Below are 24,618 nucleotides of genomic sequence, written 5' to 3' on the forward strand. Positions count from 1 at the left end.
CAATCTGGATTACTAAAAGAAGGTAGATTTAGATAGTAGGAAGAAATTCTTTACTATGAAGAGTGGTGAGACACTGGAACAGTTTGCCCAGAGAAGCTGTGGATGCCCCATCCCTGGAAGTGTTCAAGGCTTTGGGCAGCCAGCTCCAGTGGAAGGTGTCCCTGCCCATGGCAGTAGGTTGGAATTTAGATCATCTCTAAGGTCCCTCCCAACCCAAAGCATTCTATGGTTCTATGATTTTGAATTAACCAGACACAGCCCAGTTTTTGCAATTACATTTATTCTAGATATATCAGATTTAAATCTTATTGAAAGCAGCTACATCCATTGATTGTACATAATCCTCAAAAGCTGTTATTCTTTCTTCCAGCATATCTGTTCCAACCTTATCATCTTCAACAACACACTGAATCTGGAGCTTTTTGATACCGTAGCCAACTGGTACAAGCTTGGCTGAAAAACAAAACAAAAAAAAACATTTAATAATCTGATTGGTAGAACTTCAATTGCAAACCAAAGATTTAACTGGCTAATAGCACTCATCACAAGCTGCTTCAAAAGGTGTGATTAGTATTTGAATCTTAACCTGGCTGCTGTACTACTACACCTTTTTGACTACCCCATTTGTATTATCACTGAAGTGAGATTCTGCAGGGAAACATCAGTTTGCTATTTGGAGGGTGCTAGTTCAAACACTACACATACACAGCTCAAGCTACATGTACTGTAGCATGGCAATTCGTTCACTGTTATAACTGCCTGCATTTTCACAGGCAAACAGTGACCACAGTGCTACCTATTCATATAGTGTGGTTTGTTACGATGCTATCTCCCTCTCCCTGTGTTGAATTTTGTCCTACTTACAAGATCCCCAGACCAAGCCATCTGCTTGAATGCTTCGAACACACTCCTCTAGTTTGGCCATGTCTGTCTCATCATCCCAGGGCTTCACATCAAGCAAGATTGATGATTTGGCAACAACGGCTGGCTCTGGAGGAAAAAGAGAAGAGAATCACCATCAACAGCTAAGAAATTTCGAAAAACTCATGAATATACTTACAAAACTAGCTTTAAAAGACTAACTTTTCCTGTTTCATCAGGCAGGCCTCCTGCACCAACATACATGTGAGGAGAACTTAAGACATACATATCCCAATGTTTAAGATATAGGTGTATATTTAAAAAAAATACTCAAAAGAAAATAAACATTAGCAAGCTAACACTGTTTGTTACATAGGAAGTCCTTCTCGGAGAGTCTGAGAAGGAGCTTAATGCTAGGTAACAGTTTATTTTCCACAGAGGGAATACTGCAACTGCTACAGTACCTAACAGTTTCAGACCAGTAACTGTGGAGGACTTGCATCTTACAGCCTTTCCTTTAAAAACTCAGCTTTCTTACAGTAACCTGCAGAGACTCCCATGCAGACATATTTACAACAGATGTAAAACTGGTGTAAATCAGATAAAATCCTGGGGTTGTCTTTATATAGAGAAAGCCCAGTCTTTTTAAGACAAACAGAAGTATAATAGCCAGGACAAAAAATATGCTCAGGTTTAGTGATTTGCTATGGGAAAGGCAAAGTTGACAGACAACTCAAGTAAAGACAATTACTTGCGTCTCGCTACAGTCAAGTTTATCTATTACAACTATGTTTTTAGCCATCCTGTTCAAATGCATAAAAACTAACCCCAGCATAAAGAGTTAAAAAGCACTTCACAGACATACTTTTGGATTTCTTAGATTCATACTGGGCCAGACGTTCTTCCCTCAGTTTCTTTGCTTCTTCACTTTCCTGAAAAAGAGAAATACAAAGTCATAGAAAAGCACCAAAACCCCAATCTTTAAATCACTACCAGATTGACTGGCATCTACTCAGGAAAAAAAACAAATCATCACAACTGTCAGCCGAAAGATGGTGATTTTGTTTTATTCATCATGGAACCAGTCAAACATTTCATCCCATCAGAACACATACCTTTCTAACCCAGAATTTTTATCTTTCAAAATTCTGTATTATGCAAAGATAGAAGAATTTGAGGATCCTGAGCAGGATCCGTTATCGAGGTCACAAATTACAGTGACCAAAACTAGTAAGGCAAGAATTTGCAAATACAGGAAATTATAAAAAAAAAAAATCACAAGTCACTAGTACCTCTTCATCATCAGATCCAAAAAGATCAATGTCATCATCATCTTTGCTGTCTGTGGCTGCACCTGTTGTGTCCTCAACATCAGCAGGACCGTATTTCCCCAAAGCCTTCTTTACTCCTGGCAAACTGAAGGGAAACAGCAGGTGTTAAGAAGCTTCTCACATGTCAGTTCAAATACTGCCAATTTATCAGTGAACCGACAAGCACATTCATAGCAAAAAAACATGGTTAAGAACTAAAAACACATTAATCCTGCTACTTGAAAACAGAAATCCCCCAAAACGATTGCCAATACTCCTGAAAATACACTAGTTGAAACTACAGCAAATCCTATAGTCAAAACATGTCTAAGCAGTGATGGATCCTGCACAATTGTGCTGCCCTGTGTGAGTGTAGGGATAGAAAAACCTTTTATAATGGAATAATATATTTGGTATGTATCCTGTGTAGAATGTTATGAACTTCTAAATGTATTTTTATTTAAAAATTAACAGTAACAGTAAACATGTTGACAGTATATGTGGGGCCAAAATCCCATGAATTAATGTCCTAGAGCTCACAGTGTTGTAGTCTCACTCTAAGCCCGTAGCCTATTGTTACTGTGAACTGCTGTTACAAATGTTGTAAAACCAGCTTTAGCTTTCAGTAACTTTTAGTGTTTTCCATAGAATGGACTTTTTCAAGCAAGTTTATAATCTCAGTCCCATTTAGAGTTAAGATGGCTTCAAAAATCCACTGATCAAGCTACCCAACTTTACAAAAACTCCCTCAACAACAGGACTGAGGCACATAAAGGAGGCAGTGTAACAACTGACACTACCTATGCTGTACCTTTTTAGAGAGGCCTGCAGTCTCCATGGATGTCAATACAGCACCTTTCATGAACACTAAAATCTCTAAAAAAGAGAAAAGATAACATTTGCTTTTATGGTTTCCCTTCTTCATATGGGCTTTTGCATTGCAAATCTTTGATTTAGCTTAATTTGCTGGGATTAAAAAATGCTTTGTCATCTACTATTTGTATGTTTGTCTTCAGACCCATGTAAGATTACTGGTAAGAAATTTCAGCTTTCAGCAGTTATCTGTGGTAATAGGCAGCAACGCAACTCGAGCCTTTCCTAGAACTTCAAGTCACAGAAACTGAAAGTGTCAGCAAACATTCAAAGGCAGATTCAGCTTCCTGAAACTCGAAGTGACCCGTGTAACGTACTGACAGAAGAGGTCTGCTCAGCTTCTAGCGCTGTTCCTGCTCCAACGCTAACAGAAAAGCCCACGTGGTACTAGCGAAAAGCACGATTTTGTTTAACCCCTCTAAACCAAACGCAGCGCTTCCTAGGCCTGTCGGCGCCCGGCTTCGCTCCCCGCTTTACCCATACCTCGCCTTTTGCTTCTCGTACGACTTGATGTGGTTGTACCACCGAAGGGCATGGTACAGTTCTGCGGGAGGCGGGGCACCGATGGCTTCAAAGACGGCTATGTCGGCCTGGGACGGCACATACCTGCGGGAAGCAAGCCGCGGTTAGCCCCTCTCCTCACGCCCAGCCCCGGCCGCGGGCAGGACGGCGCCGGGGCAGCCCCAGCCCCAGCAGGCCGCGCAGCACAGGCCCGCGGGCCCAGCGCCCCCCCGCGGCCCGAGGCCCCCCCCCCCCGGTTCCCGGCACGCCCGCGGCAGCCCGGCCGCCCTCACCCCTCGATGTAGCTCTTATCGGCCAGGAAATCGTTGAGGACCCGGAGGCCGGCGGCGGACTTGAGGTCCCCGAAGCCCATGGCGGCAGCGGCGCGCCCCACGCCCACACCCTCGGCCGCGCCGCCGCGCAAAGAGGTCCGGCGCCCCCTGCGCCCGCCTTATATAGCGTCGGGAATCCCTCCGCCGCTTCAAACGCGCGCGTACCCTTCCGCACGGAGGGACGGTAAAAGAGTCCCTGGCGGGGTTTGCGCCGCCGCGGCGCGGGGCGCGTAGGGGCTGAGCCTCAGAGGGGAGGGGGGATAGCAGCGAGGCGCTTCACGCTACGGGCGGCCCCGGGGCGCTTTGAGGCCTTAAAAAAGAAATTTACCCTTCCACGTCCTGACCCCTCCCCCCCCCCCCGCCTCCGGGTGGCAGCGGAAGGGGGCGAGCACGTCCGAAGGCGGCGCGCGCATGCGTGACGGCGGCCGAGAGGGCTCGGCGGGGGGCGGCGGAAACACCCGAACCCTCCAGCTCCGGAGATCGCCGAGCGTGCGCGTCACGGAGATTGCCGAGGAGGCGGCGGAAAGAGCCGAGGGCGGGGGGCGGAAAGAGCCGAAGCGGCGGCGGAAAGAGCCGAAGCGGCCGCCATAGCGGCTGCGGGGGGAAGGCCCGGCGGCCTCCGAGCAGGTAACGGCCGGGGCGCGGCGGGGGCCGCGGCGCCGCCTCACGGGGGGAGCGGGGCCGGGGCCGGGGCCGGGCGGGCTCTGCCTCCCCTGGCGGGCGGCCGGGGGCTGCGGGCGGGAGGCGCGGCGGGGGCGGCCCCAAGGTGACCCCGGGCTCGGCGGCCCGTGTGCTCTGCTTGTTTGTAGAGCCCAGCGGCTGCAGGGACAGCGACAGGGACAGCGACAGCGACCGCGGCGCCTGCCCTGCCCAGCGCCATGTTCCGCCTGCCCGCCGTCCGCAGGGCCCTGGCCCGCGCCTCAGGAGCGTCTGGTAAGTGCGTGTGGTGGCGGGGTAAAACGCGCGTATGGGTGCTTCATCTGCAGCTCTGGGGTTTTATATTGTGCATTTTACGCTTGGAGTTATATCCGTGGTGTATAACTGAGGGTAACGGGGTGTAATGGGGAGCGTGGGGGCTGACAGTTTGCCTCTAGCAGCACTTGACAGACGCTTATTTATTTATATTTACCCTTTCCATGTGTTTTTTTTCAGGACGTACAACTGCCACGGCAGCCAGCAACCAAATAGAGGTGTTTGTGGACGGTCAGCCTGTGTTGGTGAACCCGGGCACCACAGTACTTCAGGTGTGGGCAATGGCACGCCTACATTTTTTATTGGACACACACCCCCCCCCCCCCCCCCCCCGTCTCACTTCTTGGTGGTGTCACAGATTCTCAGTAGCAAAAATCCTCTTTGCTTCTTGAAGTTCTGTAGGGGTGTTTTCACTTACTGTGGTGACGTTTTGTGTGGGTGCAGATCCTTCAGGAGGAGTTCAGGATTTGATAGAGAAGCATCTGTCGTAGCTGTGTGAAAGGAGATCCATACAGCTTGAATCGAAACTGCAAAGCTTAAGCAGTACAATAGCAGACTTAGTTAAGTTCTAGTTGAAATTGCACCTTTGGATAGGAGTTACTAACTCAGCTGGGTTTTAGAACACCCCCAGCTGGAGTCTAGTGTAATGTTTTCTTAAATTATGCTTTTTTTTTTTTTTCTTGTTAGCTATTTGTTTGTGCTTACACGTGGTAATTTTTTTTGGTAGAAATCAGAAAAGTTAGGTCTTTTTATTTATTTTTTTTTAACCAGAGTGTGCTTTGCTGATCTTGAAGTGGTAGCCCATACCCAATTACTGAATTCTGTGTTTTTCACCTGGCAGGTGACGCTAGTGCTATAGCATCGATCCCATTAGACAGGGTGCTTCTACACAAGAAAAGCCTTTCCCTGTTCTCTGGAAGTCTCTTCTGTCTGTCCTCCTGTCCCCTCTTTAGACCCAGCATGGAAGAATATTTCTTCGGCCTTGGGGTTCTACTAAGGTTGAAGATTGACCTTCATGGAGAGTGTCCTTGTTGAATTATCTGAAGTCATTATGCCCCTTGTTTCTTTTATATTTTTCCAAATTTCCTCTTTTATGTGCTTTTGTTCAAATAGCGCATGCTTTCCTTAAAAATGATTTTTACTTCTGGTGTCCTATCTACTAAAAATAATTCTCTCTGTTCTTTGCGGAAAGGAAAGAATGAAGAAAAGTCAATTTGCATTTCCTCAATTATGCATTGTGGAAACGATATAGTTAATAACCTTACGTATTTCTGCTTGACAACAATTTTTTTAAATTTGTTCCTATGAAAGTTAAAAGTTTAGTCAACGTAAGTTGAAAGGTTGAATGCACCGTATTCCTGAGCATTAAAACTGCTATTCCTTGAAAAATTCCACTATTTTTTTTGAGGTGGAAGTGAAAGATCTCACTCAAATGGAATTTTCCTTTGTCTCTTTCTTTGTAGGCCTGTGAAAAGGCTGGAATACAGATACCTCGGTTTTGTTACCATGATCGTCTCTCTGTTGCTGGAAACTGCAGGATGTGTCTTGTGGAAATAGAGAAAGCTCCAAAGGTATTGTATGTGTTTCATAGGAATTACAATTTTCTGCTGTGCTTAGGGCCTGCTTTTATCATATAAATAATTTTCTGCACTATTAGTACACAAATCACAGAATCACAGAATTTCTAGGTTGGAAGAGACCTCAAGATCATCGAGTCCAACCTCTGACCTAACGCTAGCAGTCCCCACTAAACCATATCCCTGAGCTCTAAATCGCTGTAATTCAACTGCTGCAAGCAGGTCTTTCCCTTCTGCATTTAATTTCATCTCTGTGTCTTATATGCGTTAAGGTGAAGTATGATGCTGGACCATAGTAATTGTCTACTTTTAGACCTATGGATCAAAGTCACTCAGTTTCTTACGGATTATCCTGCTACTGGAGATGAGCATTTGATAGCTGTGTATTTTTAGTTGGATATGTTTTTATGTTCTGTAGTTAAGGCTTCAGTTGCAGATTTTCAGTTGATGTTACACAAGTAGTAAATTTCAGATGATGTTTGAATGCAGCTGTGAGATTAGCGTTTGCAGCTTTTTTCTAGCTACATGGAGGTTACAGTTACTTATTACTCAGTATTTTAATGCAATTTGTATCAATGAAATCTGCTGTGAGATAGTAATCATGATTGTATACTGTCTTCAGCAGTGGTGTTCTAAGAAGTCTGTTTGGATAGTTAAGGCATTCTTTTAGAGATCAGTCTTGGATTACACCTTTGAATACACACATATGTAAGGCTTTCTAGCTCACCTCAACTTGAATTCAATAGTGTGAGCTTTGCATTTCTGGAAATGTTCTATCATCACTAAAGATTGAAGTCATGGTAGTCAATGTCACGAAGTGAGAGAAAAGTAGGAGGGATTCATTTTCTGAGCAGGAGTTTTTATTAATCTTGCAGTAATCTTGGGGAAAAACTTACTCTAAGACTCTTGGGAAATGCTGTGTACAAATAAATACCCAGTAAATAAATGATGCATGCTCCGAACTTCACTACTAGAGGTTTTCAAAATCATCAACTTTGCATCAACTATTTACTAAGTATGACTTCTAGTGGCAGTGTATTGGTTCGCTCCTCTTTTTATTCCTTTGCAGATACCTTTTAATTTCTGCAACATATTGAACTAATAACAGATGCCTATGTAAGAATGTTGTGGGGGGAGGCAGGGATTTCTGCCCATACCGGGAAGAAATATGTTGTGCTCACTCATGCTTTTTGTGATGATTGCAGCCAGTAGCTGCTTGTGCCATGCCAGTTATGAAGGGCTGGAACATACTAACAAATTCTGAGAAGTCCAGGAAAGCAAGGTACCTTTCTTTTAGCCTCCTGTAGCTGATTACTTGTACTATCTGGTAAAGGGTATAAAGCTAACATTAACTGTATTCCTGAACTCAACAGGGAGGGTGTAATGGAGTTCCTGCTGGCAAATCACCCATTGGACTGTCCTATCTGTGATCAGGGTGGAGAATGTGACTTACAGGTAAAACATCCAATTAAATTGTGTAGACATGCATTTATATTCTTGCCTTAGGTGCTCTCCAGCAGCCTGGATACATTTGTTTTCTGTCTATTCTAGGATCAATCGATGATGTTTGGCAGTGATAGGAGTAGATTTAGAGAGGGTAAACGTGCTGTTGAGGACAAGAACATTGGCCCATTAGTCAAAACGATCATGACTCGGTGTATACAGTGCACTCGATGTATCAGGTAACGTCCTTTATTTTTTCACTGGATACTGAGCAAGGGTGTATGTATTAACTTACTACTTGTGAAAGTAACATGAGGGGTAGTCGAACTTAATTTATTTTCTGATTGTGCTTAAGAATTTTATTCTGCTAGGGACTGATAACTGGTTTCCCAGAGCTACCAGACAGCTGTCATATAGGAAGTAGAGATGGCCGAAACACGAAAACAAAGTCAGGATTCTGTGAGGCAGAACTGGCGATGTCCTCAGCTGTAGTTGCGAGATTTGTTTATTTATCTTCAGAAAATAAGAGTTGAAAAATGTGCCACGTTGTTGTTGTACATTCCAGATTTGTTTTTCATTCCTTCTGTGTCTACCAGATTTGCCAGTGAGGTTGCAGGGGTAGATGACTTGGGAACAACCGGAAGAGGAAATGATATGCAAGTTGGCACCTATGTTGAAAAAATGTTCATGTCTGAGTTATCTGGAAATATTATTGACATCTGTCCAGTTGGTGCTCTGACCTCCAAGCCGTATGCCTTTACTGCGCGCCCATGGGAGACAAGGTGTGTATTTCAACTCACATTGAAGATGCAGCTTTCTCTGTTTTTCTTACCATACTTCATCTAAGAATGTACCCATCACTCCATCCCTGATACCAAGGGCTTTCTCTGATTTTTTTTTTCTCTGCATTTCTGTTATAGACGTTTTAGTAGATTTAATCTAACACAAATTCTGTTATTGACTCAAAAATCATTCCAGAAAGGAAAGATAGTATAATTTGTGAAGTATAGTGTGTAAACTATACTGCTGATCTTGTAGGTTACGCTGATTGCTTATTAGAAAAAATGTGTATAAAGTAAAATTCAAATTTGTTAACTCAGTAGTTGTTGAGGATATTAAATATCTGTGAAACTAAGCTCTTAACTTTATCTGAAGCTAAACCTATAGCACCTTTTTTTTCTTTTTTTTTTTTTTTTCATAAATGTTGTTAAGCAGTTTGCTGCTGGTGGTATATAGAAAACTGAAAATGGTTTACTTATTCTCCTAAACAGAAAGGTAGAGTCAATTGATGTTCTTGATGCACTTGGAAGCAACATTGTAGTAAGCACAAGGACTGGAGAAGTGATGAGAATTTTGCCAAGGCTGCATGAAGATATCAATGAGGAATGGATATCTGACAAAACAAGGTGAGTGGGAGGTGTTCACACACGTGTGCAACATGTACAGAATCATAAATGTGGACAGAAGTGCTGATTTCTGAATTCCATTGTTACTATTGTGAAGGTACAATTAAGTGTAATTGGTTAAAAAAAAATAAATAGGTTTGATATGATAATTGATGCTATTGGCTTATGTAATATTTTCATTTTTGTAGCCTCTTTTTCTCCCAAAAATTGTCAGATTTTTTTGCATGTTTTTGAGAAAATTGGATTTTTGGAGGAAATATTTGTTGTGCTTTTTTCTAATTGTTGCAAGCTCTTTAAAAAAGCACAAACCTACAAAATATTTAGTAAACACAATTATCCTTGTCTTTGCTCTTTACTAATATTAGTGGTGTTCACTCAGGTTTGCTTATGATGGTCTGAAGCGTCAGAGACTTACTCAGCCAATGATCAAAAATGAGAAAGGACTGTTTGTTTATGCCTCATGGGAGGATGTGTTAACTCGTGTTGCTGGTGTGGTAAGAATAATTTTCAATATATGTATTGTAAAATTAATTTCTAAAGCTGGGCATATTAAAATGAATAATAGGAAAACAGCCATATAGGAAATGGCTTTTTTCCTTAAGGTTAGTAGGGAAAATTTGGCTTCCATTTTATTTCCAGTTAAATCTCTTATCTTTTGAATATGGTTTATTATTTTGTGGATTAGACCATCTGAAGAACTTTGTCTTATCATTATTTCAGGAACACGCAGGCAGCGCATAATTTAGGGTATTGGGAGAGAAATTACTTTTATTTAAATAGGAAGCTAAACTACTTCAGAAATCCAGGAGAAAGTGACTTTCTTGAATTACTCTGATCTATCAGAATCTTTAAATTTATTGAAATTGTGCTATCAACACTTTTGCCATCAAAGCCATTAATTCTGTATTACTTATCTGAATTGTGCTTGCCTCATTGCTTTCTCTCAGCAGTGATTGATTCTGGTGCTCAAATGAAGTGCTGCATGACTGCTCTGGATTTTGATCAAAAATTTTATGTGGGATAAAGTAGAATTGAATAACTGTAATTGAACTTTCCTCAAGGATATTTTTCCCAGTGGTACAGTAGCAGGGTTTGTTATGAAAGCTATTGCTTCTCAGACAATATCTTTTGAGTTTACTACCTGAGCTTGTCTTTTGGAAGTTTGTTTTCTGTCTATACTGTGGCTTCATTAGAATAAAAGCATTAACCAGTCTGCCTAACCTCGCCACACCAAATAAAAATCAGCCACATCTGAACAATAATTCAACTAAGAGAGATCTGCATAGAATAAGGAGCTGTTGTTTGCTTTAGCTATGAGTTCTGAAGGAGCTGGAATTGCTGCCCTGCGGAAGTCAGATACTGCCGATTACTTTGTGTTACTCCAGGCTAGCAGATTGCACAGTTGGCTTTGGCTCATCCTAACATAACAAACATTTACCAAGTCCAAAGGGAATTCATTTCAGTGGTTTCTTTTGTTCACATTTATACCTTTTGTCTTTCCAGCTACAGGCTGTTGAAGGTAAGGATGTAGCAGCAATTGTAGGAGGACTGGTGGATGCGGAAGCACTAATAGCTCTAAAAGACTTGCTGAATAGAGTAAATAGTGATACGCTCTGCACTGAAGAGATCTTCCCTACTGATGGAGCTGGGTAAGAATGCAGGGAAAGTTTGTCCCTAATTACTGTATTAATGAGCTGACTCACAGACTGGAAAGCTTATGGTAAGATGTTGAAAGAGCCAAGGATAGTAACTGCCTATGTATTAGCAAGTTCTGTATGAGTTTCCAATGTTCATTTATAGAGTATTTATTGGCTGTGGAGGCAAAAGTCTCCACTACAGCAAGATTTGTTTGCTTTATATATATAGAGGCTGCTCCAGTTCAGCAATACACTACTGCAAGCTAGCTTTATACTCTTATAAAAAGTTTGATAATTCAGTCATTCTAGTTCTATTTAGTTTTGTGGAAACCACAGGACATTGCAGTCTTTTAAGCTGTGTAATAACAGATGGGAATTTGTGAAGGCTGATAATAACTGTGAACGTAGAAAATACCTATGTTGTAATTCTTTTAATGTTTTGCTGTTTCATATTCAGGAAAGAGAGAAGCTTTTGATTGTATTTGGATTAGTAATTCAGATCCAAAAAAAAAATTCTTTCTCTTCCTGACATGAAAACATATTTTGTGATCTAGAATCTTTATTTCTCACTTATTTGTTTTTTTCTTCCTTGTACTGAATTTTCATTGCCTTGCTTCTTTCATTCTTTTATCACTTTGCTATAGCACAGATTTACGCTCTAACTACCTGCTTAATACCAAGATTGCTGGAGTGGAGGAAGCAGATGTCCTTCTCCTGGTTGGCACCAATCCACGCTTTGAGGCACCGCTTTTTAATGCTAGAATTCGAAAGAGGTATGTATCCCTTAGTGGTGAATGAGCATTCAAATGCATCTGGATTTGGCACAATGCTTGGTTGGAGCCGCAGGCAGTAAGTTGAGAGCATTCATCCAGGTGGACTCGGGGAATTTTGTTCACCCTTTTAGGAAAGGGGGATGGTGACCTGTAGACAAAGCACAGTTCTTCTCCCTGTAGTGTGTAAGCTGTATTTTGTTCATTCTCACTGACATTTTATGCAGGTCCATACACTTACTTATTCCTTTGTTAGAAAGTTTGAAGTGTCTACATTACCTATCTTTCAGACATTTATTAAAGCATATTTTTAAGAACAGTTTTCAGTATCAGTTTGCTGTTTTTTGTATTGTTGTTATAACACATCAGACTTGCTGATTTAGAAGCAGTAATTCAAGATTAATGTTTTCTCTGGTAAGTAATGTGGCCATTTTCCAAACTTTTGAACACTGCTAATTCATCTTTAACAAGACACGTCAGCAGGAGGTAAGTGAGGTTTAAAAAAATGCTGTCCTACCAAATGTTCAGGGATTTTCCAAAATACACGATTTTAAACAATGACAACCTTAAAATGTTGAGGGGAAAAGAAAGATGCATTTAAATTTATGAAAGACTTGTCTGTTATAAAACTACTATGAGAAGCTGCAATAAATGAGAAATTTATAACCTGATAGGTTTTTGTGTGAAATAACTGGATTTCTAAAATTGTGAGCATTGTCAAACTCAAAATGCTCCCCTGTACAAATCATTTTAATTTAAATTTTAAGGTGATCAGGAATTAAACAAAAGAATAAACTTAATATTAGCTGTAGGTGTTTGTTTTGTTTGTGTTTGCCTAAAACTGTAAAAGATGGCTGAAAGGTGTAGCACTTCATTTTGTGCATCCTTTTTCTACTGAACTGGCAAAAGTTTGAGGGAGAAAGGGACTGAGTCATATACTTCTCCTATAAAGTGTACTGCAGCACTGGTTCCAGAAGGTACACAGAGAAATATATCTAAAAACCATGAGCTTGCCTAACAGTCAAAATAATACTAAGCTATGTGTTATGAAAATAGTAAATGACATTTAAACTGCTTTGAAAGAATTTGTCCTATTTGGGGAAATTACATTAGCAGGCTTGGTTGACTGAAACTGTATTCCTTTTGATGTTATAAAATGTTTGCTGTGTTTTCAGCTGGCTTCACAATGACTTGCATGTGGCCCTTGTTGGCTCTCCCGTGAATTTGACCTACACATACGATCATCTAGGAGAGTCTCCGCAAATACTACAGGACATTGCTTCTGGAAAACATGCGTTCTGCAAGGTATGCACAACTTAAGAATGTGACTGTTACAGTCCAGGTAAATTTAATAACCTAGATTCCTTGCAGAGACAGATTTGATCAGAAGTACCACATTGTATATGGGGTTATTTGCTTTTAATCAAATGCAGAGATGAGGTAATGATTGGTGAGCACCAAGTGTGCGTGAACTGTTTAATATATTCAAGTTTGTAAAACTTTCCAGTGCAGGAAACTCCTGAAATATTTCTTGATGTGGAACAGGCTGTTTCAGTCACTGCTGTTTCCACTTAGGTGTCTGATTATCAAGAGTATAGTTCAGTACTGACAAAGTAGCTTACTGTTACAGTCATTTCTCTTGGGTTTATCTCTACACGAAACAATGACCATTCCAGAACTGTACTTTTGTATGCAGACTTCTGTAGAAATTACAGGATTTATTATATCATCTGCACCAAGAGTTGTCTTCAGAGCCTTAGAATTCATGTCTTGATTCTTAACAGGTTCTCGACCAGGCCAAAAAGCCAGTGGTGATGGTAGGTAGTGCAGCGTTGCAGCGCAGCGATGGAGCAGCTATCCATGCTGCAGTTTCCACCATTGCACAAAACGCCAGGACTAAAAGTGGTGTTGGTTCCGATTGGAAAGTCATGAACATCCTTCACAGGTTTGCTTTAAAGCTTTTTTCAGAGCCATTTTAATTCACTTAATGCTGGGCCTTACACAAGTTACCGTAATAGATGTGCGTATATTTCTTTACGTATACACAAGCACCTTACCCGGTTAAGACCTGCAGGGAATATAATTAGCAGAAACTTATTAGTAAAAATGGGTTTCTTGACCTCGCAAACTTTTCAGGGTCTTAATGAGATTATATTAGATTCTCTTATTCTATTATTTTTAAATGCAGAATTAAATGCTTAAGTTTAGAGGTTCAGAATACAAAAGAGCTTAATATCATACCATAGTGCCCAGTAAAAGACAGTGACACCAGTGTCACTTGCTAAGTAAATGATTTTTTTTATCTAGAGGGAGAAAAACAAAATGGCAATTATATTTAAGTAATGTGGTTTTTATAAGATTCCTTATATTGTGCAGCATCTTAACTGAGTGGCTGGTGTGCTTTAAAGCTTTTCGAGTACTATTACTCCTTTTGATAGGCAAGCTTCTTCTGTGACAGTCATTGCCCACTCTTCTTAAAACTCTGTCAAGTTGACAACTTCTATAAAGGAAAAATGATTGCAGCAAATACAGTTGTTCTCAGATTTGGAGACACAAAGTCCTGCCAAAAGCTGCTTTGTTGATGTAAAACTAGTATAGAGAGAACGAGATTTGGTCCTCTGAAGAAAACCTGAATGTGAAACCCCACTGTTGAAACCGGAACATTTAATATGAAGGTGTTGATTAGTTAAAGAACATGCACAATACCTTTTTCATATGTGGCTTGCCAGTCTTTCATACTATCAAGAATTTTATGCTCTTGGTGTGCTATCTATCTGCCGTAAGTGTAAAAAGAAATTTAACATGATAGAACCTGTATTGTTGATTGTATCAGAAAAACATAACGAGCAAAGGACTCAAAAGGTGTAAAAGTCACACTTGGTTGTTTTTAGAAGCCAAACTCAAAACTGATTGAGGGACACTAATAGGTTTAAAAAATCATTATTCTGTATGAAAGGAAAAGCATTTCTTTTTCGATTTACTTACTGCAACAGTAAAATTGAAAGATCTGTACTCTACAGAGGTAACTTTTTCTTTTACATATAATCACAAACCTGGCACCTGATTATGTAGGATTATGCGAAGCTGTTTCTTTGAAAAAGAAAGAGACTGCTGGAAAACAGGAATGATGATTTAATTCTTTTAAAACATTTTGTGTGTGTGAGTAAATGAATAGCAATGGAATGGTGGACTTAAGATGCTTCGGAGTGGCGGATGGGCTAGTAATTAGTCTTTCATCTACCATGTGAGTGCCCTAAATTAAAATCCTGCTGAGCTCAGTTCATGGCCAAAATGTGAACCTTGGTGTTCTAAATGACAAGTGAGCTGTCTGCCTCTAGGCCCTCACCTGTAATGCCTACCTTTATTTTGCTATCCCATCATAAATAGGTGAGATTCCCCAAAGAAGACAGCATCAGTTAGTCAAAAAGCAAAATCAACCTAATATTCTATTGATTTTTTTTTTTTTTTCAAAATTCTCAGCTGCCTTTAAGCTTCATTTTTGTCCTATTAATGTTACAGACACTCCAAAAAAATGTCACTCCAAAAAAAATATTTGGTCAAAAGAAATTAAGCCTGTTCTGATGGGAGAGGGAGAATTCTGAAATAACCTGCAGTTACAATATGTTTGTTCCTACAGGGTTGCAAGCCAGGTAGCTGCTTTGGATCTGGGTTTCAAACCAGGAGTGGAAGCAATTAGGAAGAATCCTCCTAAAGTATTGTACCTCTTGGGAGCAGATTCGGGTTGTATAACACGGCAGGATTTGCCAAAGGATTGCTTTATCATCTATCAAGGTAATTAGTAGATGTAACTTTAGAAATATTACCATCTAAAAGCTGGAGAGAACGCCTTAACAGTGTTATACTCTTACAAACATATCTGTCCCTTTCATAAATTACGGCCTTTATTTTCTGCCATGAAATTAAACTTCCAAGTAACAACTGAGATACTGGTTATCTATTTTCTTAGGTAAAAATAAGAAAACGTTGATGACTAATGTGGGAATATAGAATAGTTTGGAGCATAGCTTCAAACCTGGCAGACAAAAGTGTGTTGGTTCCCAGCTGTTCTATCTTACCAAAACATGGTATTACCTTAACTCACTAAGCATCCTTGTTCCAGAAGTTCCCCCAAAGCTGAATAACTACAGAGGCTGAACCACATTTAACCACGGCTTGCTGGCTGTTCATTTTCCCCCGTTGGCATGAAAAAACAGAGCAATCAGCCTGATAGGCTTTATGTCGCTGTTTAAGTGAACCTCAAACTTTTTTTTTTTTTTCTGGGAACATGGAAATTCTGTATTGCCTTAGTAAGGCATTCCTCTGTAATTTGACTAACTTATGTCTTATATGGCTTTTACTGTTTCCTTTGTCCATCTATTTAGGACATCATGGGGATGTGGGAGCTCCCATGGCTGATGTTATCCTCCCAGGAGCAGCATATACAGAGAAGGCAGCCACATATGTGAACACTGAAGGTAGGGCCCAGCAGACAAGAGTAGCAGTAACACCACCTGGGATGGCAAGGGAAGACTGGAGAATTATTAGAGCTGTCTCTGAGGTACCATTTCTGCTATAAATTGCTTCTAATAAAAGTATAGTGAGTGGTTAAGTTCCTTTCATATTGAAAAGTGTTTCCAAAACGAGGTACATTTTCAGAGAAATGCACACTTGTAGTCTTAAGTAGTAGTGTTTTGTATTGAATCCTTACATAATTCTGCAAGTTAAATTATACTGTTTACCTTTTGGAGCTAGCACTAATGTTGTAGTTGCTGCTTGCTATTGGAATGCATAATGGCTGAAGCTTTGTCTGCAAATTCTGATGGTCTTCACAAAGCACTTTAGAACAAACTGGTGGGAGGATAGTTAGTTCCTTGAATTTTAGAAAGAAAACAACGCTTAAGACAGGATTTGGTATCAGACAGGATCAAATACATGCTTACAAGTCACTGGAAACATGATGCATTAATAATTGCATCAATTTATCATATTTGGTGGTAAGCAAGGGAAAGTACAAATGAGATTATCTATATGGAAGGAGAAAAGTACTTTTTGTCTTTTTTCCTTTGTGTAGCAAACAAGCCTAACTTTTTTTTTTTTTTTTTTTTAATAAAGAGGGTAATTTTAACTGTAGGCATCAAAAGCCCAACAGAATACTGCAAATTTGCTTTAGTTTGCACATTATAATTGCTTATGTGTTCAGAAGTGTAGATTTTTCCTGATTTTTCACTTTAGGTGTGTTAGTGGATTGGTAATTGAAAAAAACTATGTATTAAACACCTAGACTTAATGGCATTTCTTTCTGTGAATCTCTTAGATGGCTGGTATGACCCTGCCTTATGAAAACCTTGATCAGATACGGAAGCGTTTAGAAGAAGTATCTCCTAATCTGGTCCGATACGATGATGTGGAAGAAGCTAACTACTTCAAGCAGGCAAATGAATTATCAAAGGTAATCAAAAGCAAAGCATGTAAGCTTGATCTACGTAGCCTGATGCTTTTTAAAGGAATGGGCCTTCTTCATACATAGTATTGTAAACATACCTCAGTCTGCACTGAATAGTGAATGCAAACTTCACTAAACAGATACTTTTGTACCGAGTTCCTATCATACAGCTGGCTGACCTTTTTTTTTTTTTTTTTTTTAATTTTCCTGCCACAGTTAGTGAAGCAGCAGCTTCTTGCTGATCCTCTTGTTCCACCACAGCTCACAATAAAAGATTTCTATATGACAGGTATGTATAGTAAGGCCTTTCCAATCCAAAATCAGCAATACATTATACTTTGCTCTACAGCGTGATTTTTGAGGTATTTGAAGCTTTCCACTAAGATCTGTAGGATTTATCTTTTTCTTCAAACATGATTTTCTGATAAAATTATATGGAATTTGCATAAACCATAAGGCTGTACTTTCAGCTAAGTGTTTTTCTATATTGTATCTGTATGCAGTCCTATACTAAATCTCTTATATTGTCTGTGTGTATCGGTATATGCTGAAAATCAACAGTTTACACAAGTGTTTTATTTTTTTCCTTTCCAGATTCAATCAGTAGAGCATCCCAGACTATGGCCAAGTGTGTGAAAGCAGTTGTTGAAGGTGCTCATGCAGTGGAAGAGCCAGCCAGCTGCTAGTTAGTTACTATCAAACTGCTACCAACTTCATCCAAGTATTTACTGCAGTTAACAACTGTGACAGCTACTTTTTTTTTTTTTCCAAAAAAATCTATTTGCTAGGCAGTGGTATTTCTCTTTCCACATTTTCATCAGTTCAAGTAGTCCCATTAATATAGGACTGTTGTTGTGGCTGGAGACAACGTGCAGCATTCAACTTACTGTACCTAGAGGCAGAGTACACGATGATTGTATACAAATAAATTATAATATTAAACAGTTTGTTACCTATGTAATTCATATAGCTCATGCTTCTTGCAGGAGAAAAACTCAGAATCAGTATCTTTCTTCCAGAGCATTCAATTATTTTAAATGCTGCTGAGGGTGTGAACGTGCTATTTTTGTCATGCACTTTCAGAACAAGTTGTCCCTCTTTTGAGTCAAACATACCTGGTTTGTGTCAGTATTCACCTACCCCTGCCCTAGATATTTGTATGTTTCTCTGTTTAGCTGCAGTTCAGAAACTACTCGAGAATACAACTCATTTTTATGTCATGAAAAAGAGCAAGTGGTTTTCACACAGCTTTGTAATACTAAACAGTTCTTAAAATTTAGCAAAAGATAAAGGCCTTCAGATACACCAGTACAAGTACAGGGAGGAAAGATCTCAGTATGGTTTCTGTGCGGACTGCTCTTTTTATAGCAAAGTGGGGGAGGGGGCTGTGGGCTTTCTTTTTGAAGTGTTAGAATGACTTCAGAACAGTGAGTCTCTGCTCGGTAATGTTGGATATTGTAAGCTTGGAAGAAGGCTAGCTACTCCCTCAATGAAATACTAGGGTAATAGGTTTAAAGTAATCCTTCCAGAAATCATGCAGGCTGGAACACTCAGAAAGCCATCATTTCCAACTTGAAGAAAAAATAACATTATTTTTTTCCTTTTAAAGAGGAAAATCTATATTTTTCCAGTGTAGAATAATATTAAATGCATGCGAATGCTGCTATAGAATTCTTAAAACCTCAAAGACAGAAATTAGAAAGTTTTTTTTTTCTTTTTCCTGTACTCTGTTGCCAGTATAGACAGCCTGAGAAAGAACAATCACGTGTCTGGGAGAGATGGATGGGTTTAACCACTAAGCCCCCTCTTCTCTTAGCGTAGCACTACACAAACATAGCTCTTATATTCATGCAATTAACCCCAATTTAATTAAACCTTGCCTTTACTTAGCCCTGTCTTCAGTAGAGGGTTGTGGAGAGACAGGAAAAGGGTGTGTTAACTCAAGGTGAAGCCCTATTAAGCACAAGTCTGAAGTGTGATTTAAAACAAACAAAAAAACACCACACCAACCAAGCATTCAATATCCACCTTCCCAGAAGCACCAGCAGCTCCCAGAGATATCCCTGTAATTCCAGAGGGACACTTTACATTCTAGGCAATTCACTGAGCTGCTTTGACTGAAAAAAAGTGGTCCCAAATGGAAAGTCGAGTCAAACTGAAGTGTGCTCTCAGCAAGACTTTGAAACAGCCAAAAAAATAGGCCGTTCATAAAAATAGTTGTAACTGCCTCATTTTCAAACATATATTCAAGTGTAGCTAAGGGCAGAGAAGGAAGTGTCTGTAGCATTCCCCCAGGAAGGGAAAAATTTGGGATCAGTGCCTCAATCTGAGACCAACAGCAGCCACTGTCTTGCAAGAATCTTTGGTATGGGGATGTGCTGTATGTTACTGTTGAAATCATACTGAGCAGCAGCCTAACATCAGCCTTAATCCGAAGAGAGAAGTAACAAAACCTCATCTCTATCCCTGTCCCAAGACACTTCACCTCATAAAATACAGCAATGAAGGGCTAAGCCAAAACATCCTCTCCTAAAACGCAACAGCCTCTTAATGACCATGTTTTGTTCTTGTGATCTCATTTAAATAGGTATTTCCTTCAGTGATGAAGGGCAGAAAGATTGACTCTGTCAGAGCACAAATGACATGAACAGAAAAGGTGTTAACAAGCAAGCTGATAGAAGAAAGCTTAACTGTGACTACCATCATAGGAAATTTATATATAAAGTAGTAAGTGATTAAGGGAGAGCACCTGGAAGTTGACTTCAATGACAACACAAGCTGTTATCAGGAGTACAAGAACACTTTCTGTGGGGTAAGCTCTCAGAGATAACAGAAAAGTTGTCTTGCCTAATGAAGTAATTCCTGTTTAGAAACAAAAACAAACAAACAAACAAACCACTAATACATATGTAATTTATCTCCTGCAGCTATCTGCACATAATGTCAATGAGGCAAGGTATCATGGGGAAAGAAGCAATTAAATTTACAGAGTCACAAGGAAATTTCTTGTCCAAAAACAAAACACTGAGGACAAGTACAAATCACAGTCCTCTTCATTGTGTAATGTTTTATCCAAAAGAAGTTTTACTATGATGCATGTTAACTGAGGGGATGTTGTCAGCAATGTGTCCTGAAGTGTCTGAGTATCCAAAACTCCCCACAGTAGAGGGGCTTCCCATGCAGTCATGAGACGTACCTAAAACCTGGCAAATTAAACTCTTTATGAGTGACTCCATAATCTGCAAAGCCTCCTATGCTAAATGCTGTTAATAAATATTTTTCTCTGGCTACATGCAAACATTCATTCTACCACAGCACCTAACGCTGTGCTGTATTTACCTGGTAAGGCCTCTTGGTCTACTGAGAAATACTGGTTGGTAGAGACATCCCAGCACTCTAATGCTAATTCAACATTTTTAATAAACGCAACCAGTATCTCAAAGAAACACTTTCATTCTTTCTTGTCACCTTCTGTTACATCTGTGTCTATGTTTGAAAGAGATCAGAGATGAGAAACAAACATCAAAAAGAAACATACTAAAACCAAAGAGCTTAACATATAATTTTTTTCAAAATCCACTGGGATCTCATGACCCTAGGAACTAATTAAGCCTCATGCTTTGATGTTAGCTAAACTGTTTGAAAAATCCTTTCCTACATGCTTATCATTTCCCAGTTATCCATCATGGGATATTCCACAGCTTTTTTGAAGCATCTTATACAGGTAACTGTCAGAAGACTAACAGATCGCTGATTTGGTACGCAGTGGGAATTCTCCTCTGTCCAATTTGCAGAGATGACCAAGACCTGCCATAACCTGAATGTAAGTGAATAACTGAAAGAAGGTCTGCTAACAAAGCGTGTAGCTTCTTAACCGCCACGGTTACAGTTAATGAAATATTGATAGACAAGTAAAAATACAGTAGTATACTTTCAATTAACAGTGGGCTTCCTAGTCAAATAGGACTGTATTAGAGCATTCTGCTGGGACAGTTTATTCCATTAATTTGTCTTCTATTTAAAGAAATCTCCACAGATGCCTGCAATGTACTCTGGACAACATTCCTATCACTGATAGTCGCGTTATTTTGTCTTTGCTGTGATTCAGGAGACAATACCATTTATTTAATGCAGATTAAAATACACATTGATAATTAATAGATTAGTAAAGTCTTAGTTAATTACTATTTTCAGTTCAGTTCACTATCATTTAATTACATTACCATGCTAGCAAGTCTGCTCCCAACTGGTTAAATACTCCCGCAACCTTACTCCTACTGAAATCCGCAGTAAAATTCCCATTGCTCCAATAAGCTTTAATGTGGATCCTAAGACTGAAAAACAAGGATAGTCATCTGTACTTTGTGTGGCTTTGCTAGCATTTATGACTAAAGGAACTAAAGCAAAATGACTTAGCTCTGTGAATGGTTTGTCCTGTGGATATCTTGACTCCAGAACTCACCACAATTAAATAAACCAACACTACGTAAAACTGCTGCTCAAGGTCTAACTAAGATGAATGGATCTTATCAGATTTTTTTTTCCTCATCAGTGTTTAAACTCCTGAAGACAAAATCTTATACATAAGTGTGGCTCTGTGCATGAAAATCTCTAACAATCCGCCCAGAATTGTTCCTCCCCTTTCCAATACTCTCATGTATTTTAAATACATTGCTGATCACTTTCACAAGCATTTAAAGACACTGGAACCGTTTCCTCAGAACCTATGTGTCTGTCAAGCAGTAATACCACCCCACCAATATCATAACGCTGTTTGCTGAAAAGCCAAGACCTTCACTATGTGCACCAAGTCTAAGCCAAGCTCCAGAGGTGCTAGAGGTCTGCATTTGGAATACATATAACTTTGGGAGAGAGTCAAAACTTCCTTTTTGAAGCAGCCTCCTCCAATAACTGGTCTACAACCTAAAGCATTTATTCCATTTCTTTTATTAGACTCACAAAGCTTATTCGCTATGATGCTGCCCTCTGTCTCACTATTAATACTAGTGAGGCACATCAGCAAAGTATGCCTCATTAGCTAGGAACTAGTGATTTAGGGAACATTAATTTTCTTTGACCACTCCGTGCTCAAGCACAGAGCATGTCTACTGGCTGGAGCGGTTGGTCCAGGGGTTTGGCCACGCAGACCTAGTCTGTAACGAGGAAATGAAATCTCCAGAATTTGTGTCTGCATTTTGCACAGGGAATGTTTCTGGCTTTGGGGTCACACGCTGTCCTGGTACAGGAGTCATGGACACCAATTTTCTTCTCTAAAATAATTCCAGAGTGCTGAACCAGTCTGTCAAAATTATGCGACTCACAAGTTACGAGTCGTGTCCATAAAAAATATTTTAGATATTTAAGATTCTACATTACTAGAACTAATAGAATTTGCTCCTTTGAAGTGTTAGTGTAACATTTTGTTGTGAGCAAATAAAAACAAATAAAATAATATTTGCAATTTTTAGCAAGTAGCTAAAAAGTAAATATTTTGAATTCTCTCAGGCAAATAAAGTTGTGTTAAATAAATTCCTCTGTACATAGTGTGGAGATATTCATTTCTCTGTTGAATAATTACACAACAGTCCATGTATTTAAGATCTAGTGATTTTTTCCTCTTTATCCTCCTTAAAGAGTTGTGCATTTTGTTTTGTTTTTCCTAGAAAAAGACACTCAAAAACATCCCTTTCCAATTTTCCTATTACAAATTAGATTCAAAATGTTTCTCTTTAGCATTAAGCTTCTGGTTTTGCAATTTACACACATCAAACAGATCTCAGGATGTCACCAAAATGTGTAATGCTACTATGATGCATGTTTAAATTTAGGCATGCACGTAATCCGATTAAAGTCAGTACCCGCGAAGTCAAGTACATAAGCCAAAGAAAGGGTTTAATATTGTCTCTGTAGTTGGATTCTCAAGTGCTTTCATAGCCTTTTCTCTAACACATTGTATCATCTGTGTCCCATTTTTAAAGAGTCCTCAGTGTGCTCTATGGGCGTTCTCAGAAGTCTCAGTACAGATCAGTTGTTTGTGTTACGCCTCTCTCTAAAACACTAAAATTTTCTTAACTGTGCAATAAAGAGAACAAACTTACATCTGAGTTACACTAAACTACTGATCTACTTAGAAGTGGCAATTCTTTTCAAAAAACAGTGCAGAAACTTGAATTCTGTATTCTAATGACCTCATAAGAGTTTTATGCAAGTAAGTATTGAGTAATTCTTCAAACACCTTTCAATTATTAATCAGGCCTCCAAGCATTTGAAAAACTGGGGTCTGAGAATTTGGTCCTTTACTTTTTTTCTAGAAAAGGAAATATTAGCTTATGCTGCATTTGTTGGATTTCTGAATCCATTGGCACAGGAGATCAATTATTTGTAATATTTCAAGGTTGTTTTTTTTTTTTTTTCTAAATCATCCAGATCATGAGCAACATTTGCAATCCCTATCACTCCTGTAGTGAATTTTAAATATAAAATTGTAAAGTATTTTTGTTTAAATATCCTACAAAAATAATCATTACATGTCATGGTTCAAACAACACAATCATGACTGGTAAGATTATGAAGTGCCCTCCTTATGTGGCCTTCTACACAAACTTTTTAAATAAGATGTAGGAGCAATGCATTTGGTTATTACTATTTTTTCCTAGTGTCAGAGCAGAATAATGCATTTAATAAATTAATAATATGATTAAAAAAACCTTTGCAGTTAACTCCACAGAATGCAACACTCAGCATTATTTAAGTACGCTAATTGGACCAACCATAATCTTTAAAAAAAAATAATCCAGTCGAGCAAAAATATGCAGTTTGATGCACAGACCAACTGACTTTTAATTATATTTTAATTCAAACTAATTTATCTAAATGAAAATGCCACTATAAACACACAAACTACGCTCACAATACTAGCAAGGCAACTTACAATGTATGTTTTCATAAGGGAATGTATCTAAATTCAGAAAAAAACATATATCTTTAAATAAAAGTTTACAGTAATTGAGATAATGCAATATGTTTCAGATCTGACAGAGGCATGGGAGGAAGTGATAAAAATTCAATACCTTCATTCACATGACTTCAGTCTGATTGCAGTTCAATTAGCCTATACCACCTGACTAATTTTTACAATGGAAAAAAAAAATTAAATGCACTTTTTCATGCTCATTAGCTCATATAGCTCATTAGTTTTCTGATTATTTTATCTTCTTTCAGGAGAAATAAATAGATATTTTAGCAGTTCATCCCTGTACAGGGCTGAGTATAACCCTATTCCAAGCAATATTATCATAGGTCTGCTGAACACAGTGATCAGTGTCTTCACCTATGGATACAGTGGCATCTCACATTATTTTGACAGCTTTCCATACATTTTTAACAATTTAATAAAGGCTTCTGCAAAAAAGAAAAACACAACGACCATTCTGCATTTCAAGGTATTGTAGTATAAATTAATAACATTTCTCAACTCTGTAAGAAAGAAGTCA

The 24,618-nt window shown here is 39.2% G+C and overlaps 2 protein-coding genes across 2 annotated transcripts; one reads left to right on the forward strand and one right to left on the reverse strand.

Moving 5' to 3' along the window:
* Positions 1-263: 263 nt before the first annotated feature.
* Positions 264-3,997, reverse strand: EEF1B2 (eukaryotic translation elongation factor 1 beta 2). The gene is made up of 6 exons (XM_084288838.1): positions 3,839-3,997; positions 3,528-3,650; positions 2,154-2,277; positions 1,727-1,793; positions 865-990; positions 264-453 (listed from the first exon to the last, which is right to left on the reverse strand). The coding sequence occupies exons 1-6, from the start codon at positions 3,916-3,918 to the stop codon at positions 299-301; spliced, it is 675 nt and encodes a 224-aa protein (XP_084144964.1). The 5' UTR covers positions 3,919-3,997; the 3' UTR covers positions 264-298.
* Positions 3,998-4,345: 348 nt separating this feature from the next.
* On the forward strand, positions 4,346-18,072 carry NDUFS1 (NADH:ubiquinone oxidoreductase core subunit S1). Its single transcript, XM_084289215.1, has 19 exons — positions 4,346-4,504; positions 4,687-4,810; positions 5,030-5,121; positions 6,313-6,420; positions 7,632-7,708; positions 7,800-7,881; positions 7,978-8,108; positions 8,466-8,651; positions 9,141-9,275; positions 9,655-9,769; positions 10,779-10,924; positions 11,557-11,685; positions 12,858-12,987; positions 13,467-13,627; positions 15,320-15,474; positions 16,065-16,240; positions 16,997-17,131; positions 17,342-17,414; positions 17,720-18,072. Exons 2-19 carry the CDS (start codon positions 4,756-4,758, stop codon positions 17,809-17,811), a joined length of 2,178 nt encoding a protein of 725 aa, XP_084145341.1. The 5' UTR covers positions 4,346-4,504; positions 4,687-4,755; the 3' UTR covers positions 17,812-18,072.
* The last annotated feature ends 6,546 nt before the right edge of the window (positions 18,073-24,618 follow it).

The sequence above is a fragment of the Netta rufina genome (genome assembly GCF_964035555.1).
Source record: "Netta rufina genome assembly, chromosome: 6".
Classification (NCBI taxonomy): Eukaryota; Metazoa; Chordata; class Aves; order Anseriformes; family Anatidae; genus Netta; species Netta rufina.

Bases quoted from the DNA above. Each gene is read 5' to 3' on its own strand.
- EEF1B2 (XM_084288838.1), bottom strand. From the start codon at position 3,918: ATGGGCTTCGGGGACCTCAAGTCCGCCGCCGGCCTCCGGGTCCTCAAC. The intron at 1,794-2,153 runs GTACTAGTGACT...TCTCTTTTTCAG, and splicing joins TTGGATCTGATGATGAAGAG to GAAAGTGAAGAAGCAAAGAA. The intron at 454-864 runs GTAAGTAGGACA...TTTGTTTTTCAG, and splicing joins TGGCTTGGTCTGGGGATCTT to CCAAGCTTGTACCAGTTGGC.
- NDUFS1 (XM_084289215.1), top strand. From the start codon at position 4,756: ATGTTCCGCCTGCCCGCCGTCCGCAGGGCCCTGGCCCGCGCCTCAGGA. The intron at 7,882-7,977 runs GTAAAACATCCA...TGTCTATTCTAG, and splicing joins GTGGAGAATGTGACTTACAG to GATCAATCGATGATGTTTGG. The intron at 16,241-16,996 runs GTACCATTTCTG...TGAATCTCTTAG, and splicing joins TTATTAGAGCTGTCTCTGAG to ATGGCTGGTATGACCCTGCC.